The sequence below is a fragment of the Microtus pennsylvanicus genome, chromosome 7, assembly GCF_037038515.1.
Source record: "Microtus pennsylvanicus isolate mMicPen1 chromosome 7, mMicPen1.hap1, whole genome shotgun sequence".
Classification (NCBI taxonomy): domain Eukaryota; kingdom Metazoa; phylum Chordata; class Mammalia; order Rodentia; family Cricetidae; genus Microtus; species Microtus pennsylvanicus.
The window spans coordinates 64,084,870-64,102,886 of NC_134585.1; the positions used below are offsets into that span (position 1 = coordinate 64,084,870).

The 18,017-nt window shown below is 38.8% G+C and overlaps 1 protein-coding gene across 15 annotated transcripts in view; it reads left to right on the top strand.

The window, feature by feature from the left end:
• The window catches only part of Lrrc7 (leucine rich repeat containing 7), a 426,547-nt gene that overhangs the window by 249,772 nt on the left and 158,758 nt on the right, over window positions 1–18,017 (top strand). The window contains exon 8 of one of the 15 annotated variants that reach the window (XM_075981005.1): window positions 14,801–14,877. The exons of the other annotated variants lie outside the window; for them this stretch is intronic. Coding sequence (XP_075837120.1) covers window positions 14,801–14,807 — 7 coding nt within the window. The 3' untranslated portion in view covers window positions 14,808–14,877. Of the gene's footprint in view, window positions 1–14,800; window positions 14,878–18,017 lie in introns of those variants that run through there. 15 annotated transcript variants of the gene reach the window in all.

An 18,017-nucleotide genomic window follows, 5' to 3' on the forward strand; every position in this document is an offset into this window, starting at 1 on the left:
CAGACCCCCAGCTGTCCCCTGTCTTCACCACCAAAATGAGATCTCAGCATTTCCCTGGCTAGTTCACCCCTTGCAGCAGTGAGCAAGGAGCAGGGCCAGTTCTCCTGCTTTCAGACCCTCAGGGTTGGCTCATTCATACCTATACCTTCTGAGCCAGCTCTACTGTGATGCCCAGGAAATAGGTAGGGGCCACTCTCCTGAGTGCTGCAGCTGGTAAGAGACAAGGGCAACTCCCTCACCTACCACAGGTGGCAAGGGCAAGAGGGATGTTGTCTTTCTCTTTCCCTCACTACCACATGGAAGACCTTCAGGCCAGCTCACCTGAACCTCTGCCAAAAGGATCAGCTCTACTATGCTATCCAGGCAAGGAGAAGGGTCAGCTTTCCTGAGTTCTACAGCTGGTAAGGAGGACAGTCAGCTCCCTCATCTGTGACAGGTGGTAAAGGGTGGAGGGTAAGGAGGCATCTTTCACCCAACCACACTGCCGCATGACTGAGGAGTAGTGGGGACAGCTCTCCCCACAACTTGGGGACTGGCTTGCCCACACCTCAGACAACAGAGTTGGCTCTATTGTGCTGCCCAGGATAAGTTCACTTTTGCTAAATTGAAAGCAATAAAAGTGTTCCAGCCCAGAGAACTTATTTAAATTAATTCATATTTAATAACATATAACTACTTGGAGGTATATTAATCTTCATTTATTAAAAAGTTAACTTGCATTAAGTGATGTGAGAATCTATACTGAGTGTGTCCATTTCTATCACAGTCTGCTGATGTGCTGGGTTCTCTAGTCCAGCGGTTGTTCTGAACGTAACTGTCTTCCGTCTTTCCTTGTCAGTGTGACATCAATTTTCTTAGTAGGAATTTTATGAGTTCCATCTTAATTTTTTAAGCTTTAAATTTAGCTCTAGACAATAGACAGCCCATTTAAAGTTCACTTTTCTGCATTTTCAACTGTCGTAGTTTGCAGTGTTCTTTCTCTCTCAGGCTTTGTGCAGACTTTTCATCTTATCATAGCACAGACTCTGGGTACATTTTATCAACATGCTCAGCTCACAGTGTGTCACCAGACTGTATGTTAAAATGTGTGGTACACATAGTAGGTGTGCTATCAATTTCCATTCTATAATGAAGAAAGTAAAAGTTAAAGGGATTGAGCACGTTTCCCGCTGTCACACAGCTCTCTTTTCCCTTCTTTACCTTACTTCCCTATTTACCTTCTTTTGCACAGCTGAGGCTTAAACCCAGGCTTTGTCCACATCAACCATGTGCTCATCCCTGAGTCTCAGCCACAACCTCAGTATTTTCTAACTCTTACACATAGGAGAGGAACCAAAATGGCTCTTCCTGCCTTGTGTCTCCAAATGAAAATAAGTAAGGATTGTGTCCTTGCTGACATACAATCATGTTATGCCCTGGCAAATCTGAAAGTCAATACACAAATAAAATGAATAGCAATTTTTTTCAAGTTATTTTATGTGTATGACTCTCTCTCTCTCTCTCTCTCTCTCTCTCTCTCTCTCTCTCTCTCTGTGTGTGTGTGTGTGTGTGTGTGTGTGTGTGTGTGTGTGTGTGTGTACCATGTGTGTGCTTTTGGAGGACAGAAGAGGGTGTCGGGTCCCTGAAAGTAGAATTAAAAGTACTTGTGAGCCTCCACATAGGTGCTAGGAATCGAACCCTGATCCTACACTGATCCATCTCTTCAACCTCAGAATAAGAATAATTTTGCAGGATAATTATAGATAATATAAACATAAGAATATCGATAATTTTTATTTATCTTTTAGAAAAAAAATCATTGATAAAAGAAATTGAAATAAATATTGCATTCCCTAGAGCAACAAAAGCTAAATAATACAAAGGAATAAATTTCACAGAAGAGGTACAAAATTCATAAAATAAATTATTGTTGGTAAGCAAATAAGATATGAAAATAATGAAAAAACAGTATTTCTGTCATAAGATTTAATATATCAAGTGATATTTCTAATTACGAAGTTCAATATCAGTTTAATTAAATTCCCCTGAAGGTTCCTAAGGCTTTTAATTGAATGAGACAATCTGTGTTCAAATGATAAAAACAAATGATATATGTCAGCTATGAATTAACAAGTAATATTAATGATAGAAGACTTACCTTAACATACATCAGAAGACAGTACTCAGACTTCCTGACAAATAAATATTGTTCTAAACTAAACGGTACCTCAGTAAAGGCCTAGGAAGTCCAAAGTAGATCTCAGTGTTTGTAAGAAATTAAAGCATGACAATGTTGGTCATTCAAGTCAGTGAGAATGTGTGAACTATTTAGAAAACACAGTTGTCACAGCTAGGGATTCACTTGATATAAAATGTGATTAGACTGACTAGGACATGGTGAAAATAGGTACGAGGCATATTTCTTATCAAAAAAAAATAAGACAAAGAAAAATCCATTATCAGAGTTAAGGATTAACAATAATAATGCAGACACATTACAATCCATATCTAAGAGTTATTGTTGAGGAAGAGAAGGGACATTCAAGTACATATAAGATATAGGATAATATACTTTTACTGACTGACAACTATATGGCTTCCTGTATTTGTATGTATTTTGCACACAACTATACAACTGCAGAGAAAATGTGGTAGAAATGTGCTGGCTTCTGTCCTCGGGTCAGTTGAGAGTAACAGGAGGGTGAAATATTAACACATGATGTTTGAATTATTTATAGCTACTGGAAAATACAGATGTGACACAATCACACAAATTTACAGGAGTCATATGTATTTTAATTTTACAAATATACAAAGCATCAAATCATAGAAAGTTTGGAAGACTGGCATTGATGTATTTTAAGTGTAATCAGGAATATGAGATTTGTTGTAATCCACTATTGAATTCACCATCTTTAGCAATGTTGGAACTTTTCTGTGATGCTCTTTAGATGTATGGCGTAAGTAGATGTTCAAATGTTCAAATCAGTCTGTGAGCACAGGGTAGCATGGCCCTTGTGTCAAATGCCTGCTTAGCAAACCACAAGTGATACAATAATCACTAAGAGTTTCTGGGGAACTTTGACTCCTAAAACACAATATATTCAATTTGCATTTTGAAATCCTCTGGGCACACACACATACACAAATGGTTGCATAAGTCCAGCTTACAGAAATCTGGAAGTGAAAATCAGACAGAAAAACAAAAGTGCAGCAAACACAATTAGCATAATGCACTAAGGGAGATAAACTACCAAATCCAAGCTGTCGCTCAGGAAGTGGAGCACTGGGTTATGAGAGGAACCTGCTGGCTGTGGATGGTTCCATCTACAATAGCCATGTCCAAAGGCTAATAGGGAACTCAGGCTGGCTCCTGGACCAGATTCTTTTGCTATGATTGTTTGTTTCCATGCCTGTGTGTGGTGAGGCTGTGATCACGGGTGTGTCTGGAGTTCACAATCAAGTGTGTACATCTATCAGCAAATCAAGTGCATACGTCTATCAGCACTTGAGAGCATCACTTGCTAAAGCCTAGCTTTCTGGCACCTTTTGAAGAGTATCTGACAGGTAGGGCAACTCTCTGAGGTCTCATTCCTTGTGGAGCCATCTCTACTGCAACAACATTCCATTGTAACATGCATTTGCTGTGTATCTAGCAGGATAGTCGCCAGTATGTCAGTACACATGGGGACCCTCTACATTGGATTGTCACTAGTTAGCACAGTGTCTTCAAAATCAACCACAAAAAAAATAATTTAATAAAGAATTAAAATCATTGACCTCATCTGGATGTAAAGGAAGACAGTACTGAAAAGTATTTACTTAGAGTTGTGGATCTAGCTTACCAATGAGAGCTTGTTAGCTCTCCTTTCAAACAGGAGGGCTAGTTCAGTCTCTCGAGCCTGCATAAGAAAATGCTAAGAATGACAATGAGCTCCTATAATCTCAGCACTGAGAAAGCAGAAATGAATGTCTTGGAATTGAGTCAAGGCAACATGGTACGTTCTAGACCAGTGACATATCATGGTTAGTAAGTGTGTGTGTGTGTGTGTGTGTGTGTGAGAGAGAGAGAGAGAGAGAGAGAGAGAGAGAGAGAGAGAGAGAGAGAGAGAGAGAGAGACGGCCCTAAGAATAATGCCTGACAAGAGAGGCCAGAAATACTATAAAAGTAAGAGAACCAGGACATCCTCTGTGAGGTAGTATCCTCTATCTACAACATAGAGCTGCAACCTTGAAATCTCAGCAATACAGTCAATTAAACAAGACAAGTACAGTGACATCAGCAGTGGATATGCCAGTGTGGGTAGGGAAAATCTCTCAAGGCCACACCTCTACATGAAGAGCTATAGACTATTAATGATTACTGATAGGTAATCCAATCACAAGTGGTCAGCAGATATAAATATAAGAAACAGTAAATGGACTCATCTCTGTGTGTGCGTGTGTGTGTGTGCACGCGTGGGGGGGGTGCATGTGTGCTCATGTACAAGAAGAGGTCCTGAATTTGAGAAGGAGTAAGGGTACAAAGGATAGAAGCAGGACAGTGCTCAGCAAATGTAATCAATGGGAAATTTGCAAGTTAAAAGTTAATAGCATGGTGGCCACCCTTCATCCAAGACCCAATCCCTTATGTCTTTAGTAGGCACATCTTGGAGCTTCCCCATCTTAAGTTCAACACATCACAGGTGCTCTGAAGTCAAAGTGGGACAGCCAGGCTCGTTCTCTACATCACTGTCTGCACTTTGTCTGACATTTCCAAGCTCAACTAATAGAAATAACATTTTCTAGAGCCTGTGAATCATCTCAGTCCTATTTCTTACTCCCACATTAGTCAGTCAACAAGCTCCGTTAAATCTGTCTAACTCGCTTATTCATTTCCTTCTGTCTGGAACTCTCTGCCTCCTTTTTATCATTCAACTTTCAAATCAAATGCCACTTACCCCAAAAGGTCTTTGGTGGTCCTTGTAATATAAAGTAGCTACTCCTATGACTGGAATTTTCTAAGCACACAATTACAATTTCTGTTAGCATAGATGAGTTTCTCAGATTTCTCTGTGAGAACCAGAATCTTCTCCAGCCTGTTCACCTCTGTACTCCCTGCATGATAGACTGCCCAGTGCCCAGCCTATTGGATACAGAATGTGACTGTCAAATTCGTTCTTTCTTCCTTTCTTTCTTTCTTCTTTCTTCTTTCTTTCTTTCTTCTTTCTTTCTTTCTTTCTTTTGTTTTTTGAGACAGAGTTTCTCTGCAGCTCTGAAGCCTGTCCTGGAACTAGCTCTTGTAGACCAGGCTGGCCTCAAGCTCACAGAGATCCACCTGCCTCTGCCTCCCAAATGCTGGGATTAAAGGTGTGTGCTACCACCACCTGGCTCACTCAGCAACTTTTTAATGGGCACTTCCATAGCAGACACTGACTCAATGCAAGAAAAACAAGTATGGATAAAAACAAACCCTATCTTTCACCTCATGAAGCTAATATGTAGAGGTAACTACCTAATAACTACACAACTAAATGTCAAATCACAACCATGAGTGGTGTATCTTATTTTCCCTTTTCTAAGTGTCCATTGCCTGTGCTTTACTTCAGTTTATCATCAGGATCACACACTTCCTGCCCTCTGTTCTCATTAACAGCTGCTCTGTGTCCAAGGCTTCAATACAAATCCACAAATCCAGTGTCACTTCTGACATCAAAATCTTTAATTAAAAAAGAAACCCTTAATGACTTTACTTTTTAATAATTTCAGAAAAAAGTCCATCTTTTCCTCCTCCTCACTACCCTTCTCCTTTCTTACAGCCTATACTTAACCCATAAGTTATACACTTTTTCCTGGACTTTTGTATATATGATATCTCAGCCCACTACATCTTTCCCTCCTCTTTCACTTATTACCCATAACTCTATGGATAAGTGGTACTAGAAAGCCTCTTGCAAGCCACTGAGGCTAACAAAAAACCTCATACATGACATAGACATAGATAGACATAGATGATACAGAAATTGACATATCACCTTTGCTCTGCTTATTCATTGTCTTGATTATTATTTCCCTTGAAAGCCTAGAGTTTCTTTTGGAAAAATGTTTCCTGTTCTCATCTTTATTGCCTAAAATGGTGGCCTGTATATAAAGCCTATGATAGGGTCGTTGAATAGATAGAATTTTCTAGAAAAATTAAAACTATGCAGTGATATTCAATAATAGAGCTTCAAACATATACCATTAAGAATGCACTTGAAGGGTTGGGCAAATACATGATGTAGTAGTAGAATGTTTACTAAGCATGTAAGAAGCCCTGGTTTTAATCCCCAGTACCATTTTAAAATTAATAATAAAAGAGGGGTACAAAAATATATTGGTAAGAACATGCAGCTAGAAGCCTAATTTAAATCTTCCCAATACTCAGAAATTTGAACCCTAAATTCTGTTACTGATGTTAAAAGCAGTAGTTATCTGATGTGGGAGTGTCATATATCAATCTGTTGATTTCATTGGCTAAGCAATAAAGAAACTGCTAGGCCCATTTGATAGGCCCACCCTTAGGTGGGTGGAGTAAACAGAACAGAACGCTGGGAGGAAGAGGAAGTGAGCTCAGACTCGACAGCTCTCCTCTCCGGAGCAGACGCTTCAGAGAGACGCCATGCCCCAGCTCCAACCCAGGATGGACTTAGGCTAGAATCTTCCCGGTAAGACCGGTGCTCACAGATTATTAGAGATGGGTTGATCGGGATGTGAGAATTAGCCTAGAAGAGGCTAGATAGGAATGGGCCAAAGCAGTGTTTAAATGAATACAGTGTCTGTATAATTGTTTCGAGTAAAGCTAGCCGGGCAGGCGGCTGGGGTGTTGGGGACGCAGCCCCGCCGCCGCTCCTTATTACTACAGTTATCCATAGCAGTCAAGGAAATATGGAAATTATCATCACACAAAAGACACTTTGCAAGGTTTCTACCACTGTTGAAATCTACTCAACACAAGATGTATCAGCAACCCCTTAGTGACTAGTGAGAGACTTTAATAAGTGAAGAACAGGTGTGCTTAGAGGCTTCTTCTCGCTGTGCAAGGGGTGCAAGAAGAACAAATGTTGCTTTGTGTGCTAAGAAAACTCAAGTGTTATGGCAACCAGTAAGTTCTAATAAAGGCTAGGACTTGCTGTTATTTTTGCTGTTCTAGGAACGCTGGCTTGTTAGAGAGGTAAAGGAGAGAATGGGCAGAAAGGTTAATTGGCCCTTGACCAAATGTCAGCATCAATTTGCAATTAAAATATTGTTTGTGTCATTAACTATGAAAGACAGACTTAGTATTTAACAAAAGTGTGAAAATAAAATAAATCTAGTCATTCTACCTAAGGACATTGTAGCTGAGAGGAACCACTTTCAACCCACCTCCAATGGCTGTGGGGAACCAACATTTTTTGCCACAAAAAGGTGCATAGAGTAATAGTGCAGGGTTTCACACTTTAGTCTTGAGTTAAAAAAGACTTCAGCTGCCCAGCTATAGAATATGTACCCAGAGTTCTGCAAATACTCATTAAATACCTACTGCGTTCCAGGCAAAAGGCTCCATGAAGTCTAACTGTTGGAAGCAAAAGTTAAGGATTGTTGGTGGAAATGTGTCAACACTAATAGGTACAAGATTGATCCAGGCAGGGAGCAAAGATCCCGAAGAGTATCAGAATAAGCCAGCCACTGATGATAACTCCCTGTGTAAAGATAACACAGAAATGCAGTGCTACCAATACCATACCAGTTATCTCAGGGGTGACCTGGATATCAGCTGTGACCAGGACAACATTAGACTCACTAGTAGTAATGGGGAGGGAACATGGTCTGGATGTTATTATTACCAGATTGAAAAGAAGCCTTCGGTAGATGAAAAATTTGAAAATTAGTGTCTGAAGGTATCCATCTAACTATCAACAGTTGATTGACACACATTCTCTAAAACTGTCATTCTCTACTTGGAAAGAAGAAAGATGAAACTGGAGACAAACTCAAGAGAGAGCTATAGCGTCAGCTGTGTTGTTATTTCTACCACTGTGGTATAAGGGTGGAAGGGTCACTCAAGGCCTGCTTCTGGACAGATTGTATTTGCTTATTTTTCCCCATTGGTAGATCTGAAAAGAAGTAAAAGAACAGGGTGCTGGAGATGAAAAAAAGAATCTCAGCCTACCTTCCTTTCTCCTGCCTAATACCACAGATACCTTCTAGAAGCTATGGTTCCCCAAGAAGCCAGGGTTTCCATGCCAAAGAGGAGGAGACAGTGGAGTCAGATGCTTCAGCATAATACTGGGGGAAAAGAATGCTCTCTGGTGTTGCACCACAACAGCTCCATGATGGAAAGGTGCAACCTTTACACAAAACACTGTATTAAAAAATCAAATAAGTTCTAATGCCAGGCAGGCCTTTCAAACATGGACCCTCTGATCCACAGTTGTTTATCACATTCCACTCGTGAAACGTTTGTCTTAAGATGATACAGTTATCACCAGCAGACCCAGGAAATGAAAATACCAGAACATTCTTAGAACTATAATCAAACCCTAACAATAACCAGACTTCATGATGCTGTTATTTAAAGCAAAGTTTCTTTCAATTGGCTTTGAAATTAATTGTTTAGCATAGAATGTCAACTGTGCATCCACAATCCTTTGGTAATTGCTGCCTGCTGTAAAGGTGTCATTAAGTTCCCTTAATGATGACTATTTCAGATTCCAGGACTTATTCAAAGAACAATAATGCTTTTTTAGAACAATAATGCTTTTAACAATGTGTTTATTGTCTTTGCCAATAGCTATTAGTTGACTAATCCCTGAAAAGTTTATATATTAAGGCCCCAATAGGAATAACATGTCACTTTTCCATATTCTTTGGAACACTGGTATGAGAATTTTTCGAAAACTTTTTATTTCAGTTCTGATGAAAATTCTGTTCCAAATTCTTTGTTCTTTTGTCTTCTGTATCTAACTTTGCACATATAAAGAATAATTTATCAGCATAGGTATTGAGACACTTTATTAATACAACATCTAGTACATATCCCAGTCTCAGAAAGAACCTTAATTTTGAGGAGCCAAGATTTACTGCAGAGCACTAAGTTGAGCAATGAACAAATGTAATAAATTCAAATTTCAAAGCAAATTTGAGAGAGAAGGAGTTGAGGACTCTAAAGATAGGTGTATAGTGTCTGGGGGACAAGAAATCATAAGAAGCAATTCATATTGATGGCAGTGAAGTAGATTAGACATAAGACACACTTAAGAAAAAGACTCAAATATTTTGGTGACTGACTATATTGGAATCATGCAAGATTGAAGAGAGGGATAATAAAAGAAGGGGAGACTGTCTGTTTTCTATACTGACGAACGAAGCTTTCAGTGAATTATTCTGTAAGCACTGTAAATAGTATTTGCAGGTAGGAGAGATGCAAAGAAAGGAAGACATTAACTTAAACGTGTTAAGCTTTACTGAAATGCCCAAGAGGCAGATGCAACTGAATGGATCCAGTCTGGTGACGCGCCAGCAAGACTGGTTTTTCTGCATCCACTTTTCTGATTTTGCAGAGAACCTTGCATTCCTTGTGAAAATGTGTAGTCTTTCTTCATGTAGGTATGCCCTAATCTTCTAGTTTTTCAAGCATAACCACCATACTACATTAGCATTCACCTTGATAATTTCATTTTAAATAAATGACTTCTTTAAAATCAGTCACATTTTGTGGGTGCTAGAAATTAAGATGTTTAAATTAAGGCATCAGTTTTAGGAAATGCAACTCAGTCCACATAGAAGGACTGTATTCTTTTTGATAAGCATGCAGAGTATGAATTTAAAAAAAGAGCTAAGTTGACAGGTTATTATGGCAAGCCAGGCAAAAGTCAGTTTACTGTATAAATCGGTGATAACCGAAGTGGAGAGAAAAGAATTGACTTCTGAAATATTTAAGAAATAAAATCGATACAACACTTAAGAGACAAGCAAAGAAAAATCCCTGAGAGAAACTGTACTGCATTACAGAAGACAGACAGAATCAGCAGTTCAATGGAAAGGAATTAATCAATATTGAAAACAAGAGCTCCCAATGGAAAAGACTGAGGTGTTGGCTAGGGAAGGATTTATAATGATTTGTGGATAGTGGCACTTCACAGCGATGCCCCTGGCTTTTGTTTGCTGGACACAGGTAATGACTGGCCTGAAGTGTGCTGCAGTTTTACAGATGTGGGGCCCAACCTAGAATTTCTTCCACATCACCAAAAAGAAAAAAGTAGATCAATGGGTCCAGAGCTCTGTAGGTTGAAAAGAGAAAGGTTTGTAAACTGAAATAGGTCATGTGTTTAGGTTTGAAAGAAAATGTCTCCCAAAAGGATTGGTACTATTAGGAGATATGGCTTTGTTGAAGTAGGAATGGCTTGTTGGAAGAAGTGTGTAACTGTGGAGACAGACTTTGAGGTCTCACAAATGCTCAAGATACTGTCCAGTGTCTCAGATGACTTCCTGTTGCCTGGGAGTCAAGATGTAAGACCTCTCAGCTCCTTCTCTAGCATCATGTCTGCCTACAAGCAGCTTTGCTCCCCATCGTGATGATAATGCTCTAAACTGCTGAACTGTAGGTGAGCACCACAATAAATGTTTTCCTTTGTAAGATTTGCCATGGTCATGGTGTCTCTTCACAGCAATAGAAATCCTAACTAAGGCATCATGTATGTGGCATACACCTATAACTTCATCACTCAGATAAGTAGATTGCCATGTGTTTGAGGCCAGCCCAGATCATATAGAGTTCAAAGACAGCATAGGCTATTTATCGCAACTCTGTCCCCAAAACACAATGAAAAGAAAAAGACCAAGAAAAGGGATAGATGGTTGCTTTCGGAAAACAGCTCTTGCTGTCCATCACTCTCCTTCATTGAGGGCACTGATTGTATACAGTGCTTGCTCCATAAGAGTTGGTCAGTGAGCAAGAAATAAACATTGACTGGTGCCTAAGCTGTGGGTGGGAAGCAGCAGGATGTAGATTGCAGGGAGCCTGCAAGTCTGGAGCCAGTAGAGATGCTAACAATGAGAAGAAATGCAAGGACACTTCAAGACAAGGTCTTTCTTGCAGGAGGTGAGCAGGGCTATGATGGGGACTGCTCCTGTATTAAAGGAAGAAATCCTTCCTCAGCATTAAACCAAAAGAGTGGAGTTTAGAGACACGCGTGTAAAGAAGGTAGCTCCCTCCTAGATACTCATCAAAAGTTGTTTGTTTGAAGCCTCAGTAGGACACTATGCCTGGAATTCACTCCTTTCATTGTTTCGTGAATGATGGTTAAAGGAATAAGGAATTCCTTCTTGCATTCCACAGGTTTTCTCACTCTGTCCCTTCCCTTACCACCTGTCTTATTCACTCTGTTCTGGAGACACTTGCCGGCTTTTCATAAACAATCTCATAGTTATTTATTGATCTCACTTTGTAAGACCTTAACAGGTATATACAATATTTAAAATGTTGTTATGCGTATTCTATAATAAAAGCATTTCAAAGCTTGATTTACCTAGAGCACAACTGCATTTACTTAAATCATCCTCTTACATTTTTTTTAGCCTACGTTTTTTTCTTTTACATTTTCTTGCTTTTAGCTAAAGACTACCTGGCAAAGGACTCCATTTTATAATAAAAGTATACTCACAGTTCATTGAGTTTTACTAATCTCATGCATCTAATAAGATTATAGGTTGTAAAAACTTTTAATGTAATGTATGTCAAAAAAAAAAAAACTCTGCTTGCCTAAGGAGATATATCTACATCCATAATACAACTCCTGCAAATAAGGTTCATAGAGCATTGTTAGAAGGGGGAAATAAGGATTGATAAGAGTCTGAGGAATAATGAGTTTGCTGTGGGAATTCATCTCCGAATAATGTTAGAGAAGCTACACACACAAAGTTTCAACAACACAGCTGCCTAAATAAGACCTGAACAATGAGGGCACCAATGTTCATGCTAATATGCATAGTGGCATATTGTTTGTGTTTTAATAAATAAAGTTTGCCTGAATATCAAAGTGCAAAGAAGTCACGCTAGTCAACCACACAGGCCAGGCCATGATAGAACACACCTTTAAACACAGCAGCCACACTAGTTAGCCACAGAGCCAGGAGGGGGTAGCACATGCCTTTAATCCCAGCACTCAGGAGGCAGACGCAGACAGATCTCTGTGGACTTTAATCCCAGTACTAGAGAGGAATATAAAATGGGAAGAGGCAGATCTCAGTCTCAGTCTGAGAATTCGTGGAGGCCGGATCACCCATTTCAGTTTGAGGCAGAGGTAAGAGCCAGTGGCTGGCCACTTTGCTTTTCTGATCTTCATCTTGAACCCCAATATCTGTCTCTGGATTTTTATTATTCATGCTGCATCTATGGAAGGGGAAAAGCTCATGTGCCCTGAATGCTAGTCAAAGAATTACAGGAAATGCTGAGAGTGGGAAAAGTGGTCGTTCCCAGGGTAGAGTCCCTAGTGTGTTATGTAATACCTAGTGATAAGTTTTGAAATCATACACATACAAATAACATCATAGGAACCAAGCATGTTGTATTTATGTATTTAAGAATGTGAATGCAACCACGTTTGTATATGCGTGTGTGTGTGTGTGTGTGTGTGTGTGTGTGTGTGTGTATAACAACTACTAAAGAAATAAAACCCATGAATTTGAGAGTTAGCAAAGTGGGTATATGGGAAGGATTGGAGGAAAAAAAGGAAAGGAGGGAAATGATGGGATTATATTTTAATTTTTTAAAGAATTTTTAAGTGCAGTTATATATTTCAAATCTAGGAAATCATTTTTCTATAATATTTTACACATGACCTTTTATCTTTATATGACAAAATAAGTGTGAATCAATACACACACATTTCAGTATCAACCTGCAAATAAACATTTCTTTTAAATGATGGTTTATTATGTCTAAAACAAAGAAATAAAATCAAATTTCTAACAAAAATCTGAATACAAAATATACACATAATGAATGCACATTGCCTGTTAAACACACCAACAAGAAATTGATTCCATCAGTGTGCTATCCCTGCTTTAACTTTTAAACCATTGCCAAGTTCTATTGTGTAATAATCGTGTAGATTTGGAGTTTCTTCTTGCCATCTAATGTTAAAATACTTGAAGATTAATGCGCACTAATTTTAGTTGTATGCAAAATATTCTAAATAAATATTAAATTTTTATTCTTTAATTGAAATCACAAAAGTCCTTTTACTATAAAGAGAAACTCCTAATATAGCTTAAGGTATGTGACCATGATTTAATATTTTGAGAACCATAATTGTGTTTATCTGAGAGCTCATAATTTGCTTTGTGGTTTGTTGTTTGAGCATACCTACTTTTTAAAATTATTTGCATTAATAAAAGTGCAACACTTACTACAAATAAAATACAGCACATCAAAAATTGTGAACAAAACAATGTATAAGCCGTTGACTGAAATCTTGGGTTTGTGGTCTCCTGGGAGTAAAGTGTGGAGGAAATAATTTGACTGACTGACTTAGAATGGCTTCTGTGACGAGTTCTGCTCAGTCATAATTCTGTCATAATTCATGCTCATTTGTCACTCTTCCAAACCGAAATGTGTTAGATCCAGCACAAGTGTCTATGTGAAAATGCCAGGTTTTGAAGAGAGTTTCTTCACTTCTAAACAGTCATGATGCATTGTGGGTTCTAGAGATAGTCAATGATTTTGTTTTAATATATTTACATATTACATTCAAGTCTAAAAATTTTTTCAAGACACAGTGTCTATATTTCATCAAAACATGAAGAAACCATCAAAATTTTCTTATGTAAATGTTTGTTAGTAAAGAATTGCTTGTTCCAAACCCAATACGGTCTTAGAATCAGAAATTTGATTAGTTTTTTTGTTTGTTTTTAGAAACTAAGTATCAGTGTATACTTCAGACTGGCTTTAAATTTGCTTCCGACTTACAAGTACTACCAGGCCCATAAGTCAAAAATTATTATTATTTTGTTGTTATTGTTGTTGTTATTATTATTATTGTTAGTTTTTCTAGACAGGGTTTCTCTGTGTAGCTTTGGAGTCTGTCCTGGAATTCACTGTGTAGACCAGGCTGGCCTTGAACTCACAGAGACCTGCCTGCCTCTGCCTCCCAAATGCTAGGATTAAAGCCATGCACAACTACTGCCAGCCCAAAAATTATTTTAATGTAGTGAAATGCTTTCTTATGCATCCATAGATTTCTACCTCTGGTATCTTTGGTCTTTTGAACATAAAACCTTTTCTAAAGCACTTTAAGACTGAACTGATTGTTCTGCAGTCATGGGGATGTACGAGAGGAGAGGTTTGCAGGACAGGACAAGTGCATGAGAATCTTTTCAGAGACTTCCCAGTGGCACACTTGATGAAGTATCAATGGCTCTGGGCTGGTTTAATCAGCATGCATCAACATTGCTTGAGTTACAAAACAGCTTGTTTAAAGGAGCACAGATATTCTCAGAAGTATAAACACAATATTTGCTCTAGAGAATGTGACATTGCTCTGATCACACGGGAAAGTCTGGCATTCTCCTGCTTCAGGGAAGGAAGCACACATGTATTCCATCATCCAATACCCTAAGTTTGATGACTGACATTTTTTTCCCAATCCTAGACTTGTTCTTCTATACAATACCTTCCTGAAGTCCTGTTTGAATGCGACCACATGAAAGCAAGTCAGCATTCTGCCTCCCAGTCATGTAGACCAATTGGTAGTTACAATAGTCACCTTCTGCCTCAGAAGTTCTGTCTTTTGGGCATTGAAATTGATTTTTCTCATCTTAGCATCTGAAGATCCTGTGTGTTCCCCTTGCCCAGTCACCTGAGACTGTACAGTGGCACCTACAGCCGAGGAGGAGGCGGCAGCAGCAGGAGCTTCAGCACCAGTAGACTTTGGAGAGGTAGTTCTCCCAAACCCTGTTATGAAACCGAACATTTGTGCTGTGCTACCTGCCATCAGGGGCGACCTTCTTACTGCCTCTCTATACACAATGTTTGGTCTTTGTTAAGATTTAACGGTGGTATTCCTGACTAATGGATAAATTAATTTTTATCCCAGTGTATTCTGTTGCCATCACTTGTGGTGGCTATTAAATTTTATCAGTTGCAGGAACCCACAAGCACCATACTTTATTTTCCAGTGTGTTGTACAGGCCGCTGTTGGTTGTTTTTAAATCAATTAAGCTATCATTTGAAAGCTGTCGAAATATCATAAATAAGAGGGTTTCCCTAGTCCATCAATTTCTTCAGAGACTGAATGTGCCCAGGTCTCCTGCCTGGTGTTCCATTGTGAGCTTATTTTGCACAATGACAGAGTCCCAAGTGGGAATTATACCATAATTCCCGTTTCCTGTATAAACATAGAAGTAGGACATGTTTGTTATTGAAGCTTTCACAAGCATGCTATTCAGCAAACAAGGGTCTTCAGTAGTGCACATTTCAGCTCATTCCTCTTAGGAAGAAAGAAAAACAAAGAATTTGTAGCCATTTTTTCAGGGACATTGCTTGACCAAATACCATTGGAAGGGTCTTTCTGTTACAAATGAAATGCATTGAATTTAAAAAGCTTGTCCTATATATTGGTTCTATTTTATTTTACTGACTAGGAAATAGCAAAATCTGGCACTTCATTGAAAACCTATGCTATAGGACCAAAATGAATCTATCTGGATGTTCTGGGCTTGTCTTGTGCATTCTACTATGGGAATTACACAAAATAAGAATGTGCTCTAGAATGCAAAGCCATTTGTATAAACCTCGTATGCACATAAAAATGGATTTTGATTCCTTTGTTAAAATTATGTATAGCTTTGTTTGCCTATGAATACTTATGAATATGTTTATATAGTCCTTTAGTGTGTACAGCATTATTTGCAACTGAGTGTGCTGACGCCTGCCTTTTTCACAAAATTGTGCATATCTCTCAAAAACAATATTCTGAATATCATGTGCTATTCTTAAAACCCAAGCCATCACTCTGTCTCACTTCTTTAATATAAATCATATGATCTTGGTGTGGTTATGCAACGTGTTCTTATGAATTTTCAATGCCCTTCAAATATCACCAACATTCAGCTTCCTCAAACTTACTTTATAGATAATGTAGACCACTGGGCATGAAAGTGCTTTACAGATCACTCTTTTGTTTCCATGATGTCCCAAGAAAGACACTGAATTTCCCATTCTCAAAGCTTAAAAATCTAATAAAGCTGTGACTGCAGTTAACAGAAGTGTCCAGATGGTGGGATAATTATTTTGTGGACATGTCCTCACTGTAGTAAGCCAGGCTGCCCTCTGGTTTCATGGGAACACATAACCACTGAAAGATTAGAAACCAGAAATTGGTGACTCAGATAGATGTTGTCAAAGCCAAGATGGTTTCAAACTGACCTGGAGGAGTGCCTGAGCCAGGGCTCAAGCTAATGTCACGGAATAACTTCTGGCCCTTGTTTGCACTGCCCTTGTGTGTGTCGCTGTGAGTGTCTCAACAAGTGTCAACAATCCTCAATCTGTTCGTGGCTATCTAAACTTCTATCACACATACTAACTGAAAAAAACACTAAATGTGTTTATTTTAATGATAATATTTGGTTTTAAAAACTAGATAAAATGGCAAGAGAACAAAATGTACTAATAGACATTTATTATTCACCTGCATGTCTGTCTGCGTAAAGGTTTCAGATCTTGGAGTTACGGACAGTTGTCATCTGTCATGTGGGTGCTGGGAATTGAACCCAGGTCCTCTGGAAGAGCAGCCAGTGATCTTAACCACTGAGCTATCTCACCAGCCCTCTACCACATCCCTGCTTAATCCTTCAACTCTTGGTACCCCCATTCCTTTCACCTGTGTTTCTATTCTTCAATTACATTCTTCTTAATTTCATTTGTGAACTATTAGGCTTCCAAATGGATTTTCATCCCTCCTTTCTTTGGGTTGTCCCTCTCCTTTATGCTTGATCAGGGAGGGGCATGCAAGTGTTGGAGATTTAAATTTTCTCAACAGAAATTTATGATTTTTCTACAATATAATTGCTAAAAAAGAAAATGTGAAGGAGATACACATATGACTTGTTTAATTTTATATAATTCCTACTTACGGCATTAGCCACTAGGGTAAGTTAGCTAAAGATTGACAGTGTGTTTATTGGCATGATAGGAAAATGAGTGCCTGATGTCATGGCACATAGGTATAATCCTAGTATATAGGAGGATTGCCACAAGTTGAGGCCAGCCTGGGCCACATAGTGAGTTATAAGGAAGCCATGGCTACATAGCAAAACCCGCTGGGGCGGATACAGATACATAAAAGCTGGATGCACAGAAAGAGAACAACCTGGTGATATAGAAACTTGTAGTAGTTCAAAGTCACATTAAGGTAAGGTCATCTACCAACCCAGAAATTCCTTCATACACACACTCACACCATACATGCTCTATTTTGTTATGTGATGTAGTATATAAACATATCTGAAACTTAAACTTTTTTATAAACAATGTTTTTACTAATTTCTTTAAGAATTTCATACCATGTATTTTCATATTTATCCCACTTCATTTTCTCCCACATCCTCCTCCCCAACCCATTTAACTTCCCAACTTTCTCTCTCTCTCTCTCTCTTTCTCTCTCTCTCTCTCTCTCTCTTTCTCTCTCTCTCTCTCTCTCTCTCTCTCTCTCTCTCTCTCTCTCTCTCCCCTTCCTCCTCCTCCTCCTTCTATTCCTCTATCTGCCTCTTTGTGTCTCTAACTCTCTCATCTTTCTCTGTCTCTGTCTCATCTATCTATCTATCTATCTATCTATCTATCTATCTATCTCTCCTCTCAGTTTGTGTTGACCAGGCTCTACTCCTGGATATAGGTCATACCCTGGAGTCTATCCAATTATCAAAGTGTCACGTCACTAAAGAGAGATAGCCCCCAACAGCAGCAAAATGAAATGACTACCCAGCTAGAAGTGGTATTTCATGTCCACTCCCCTTCTCCATGCTAAGATCTTGTCTGTCTT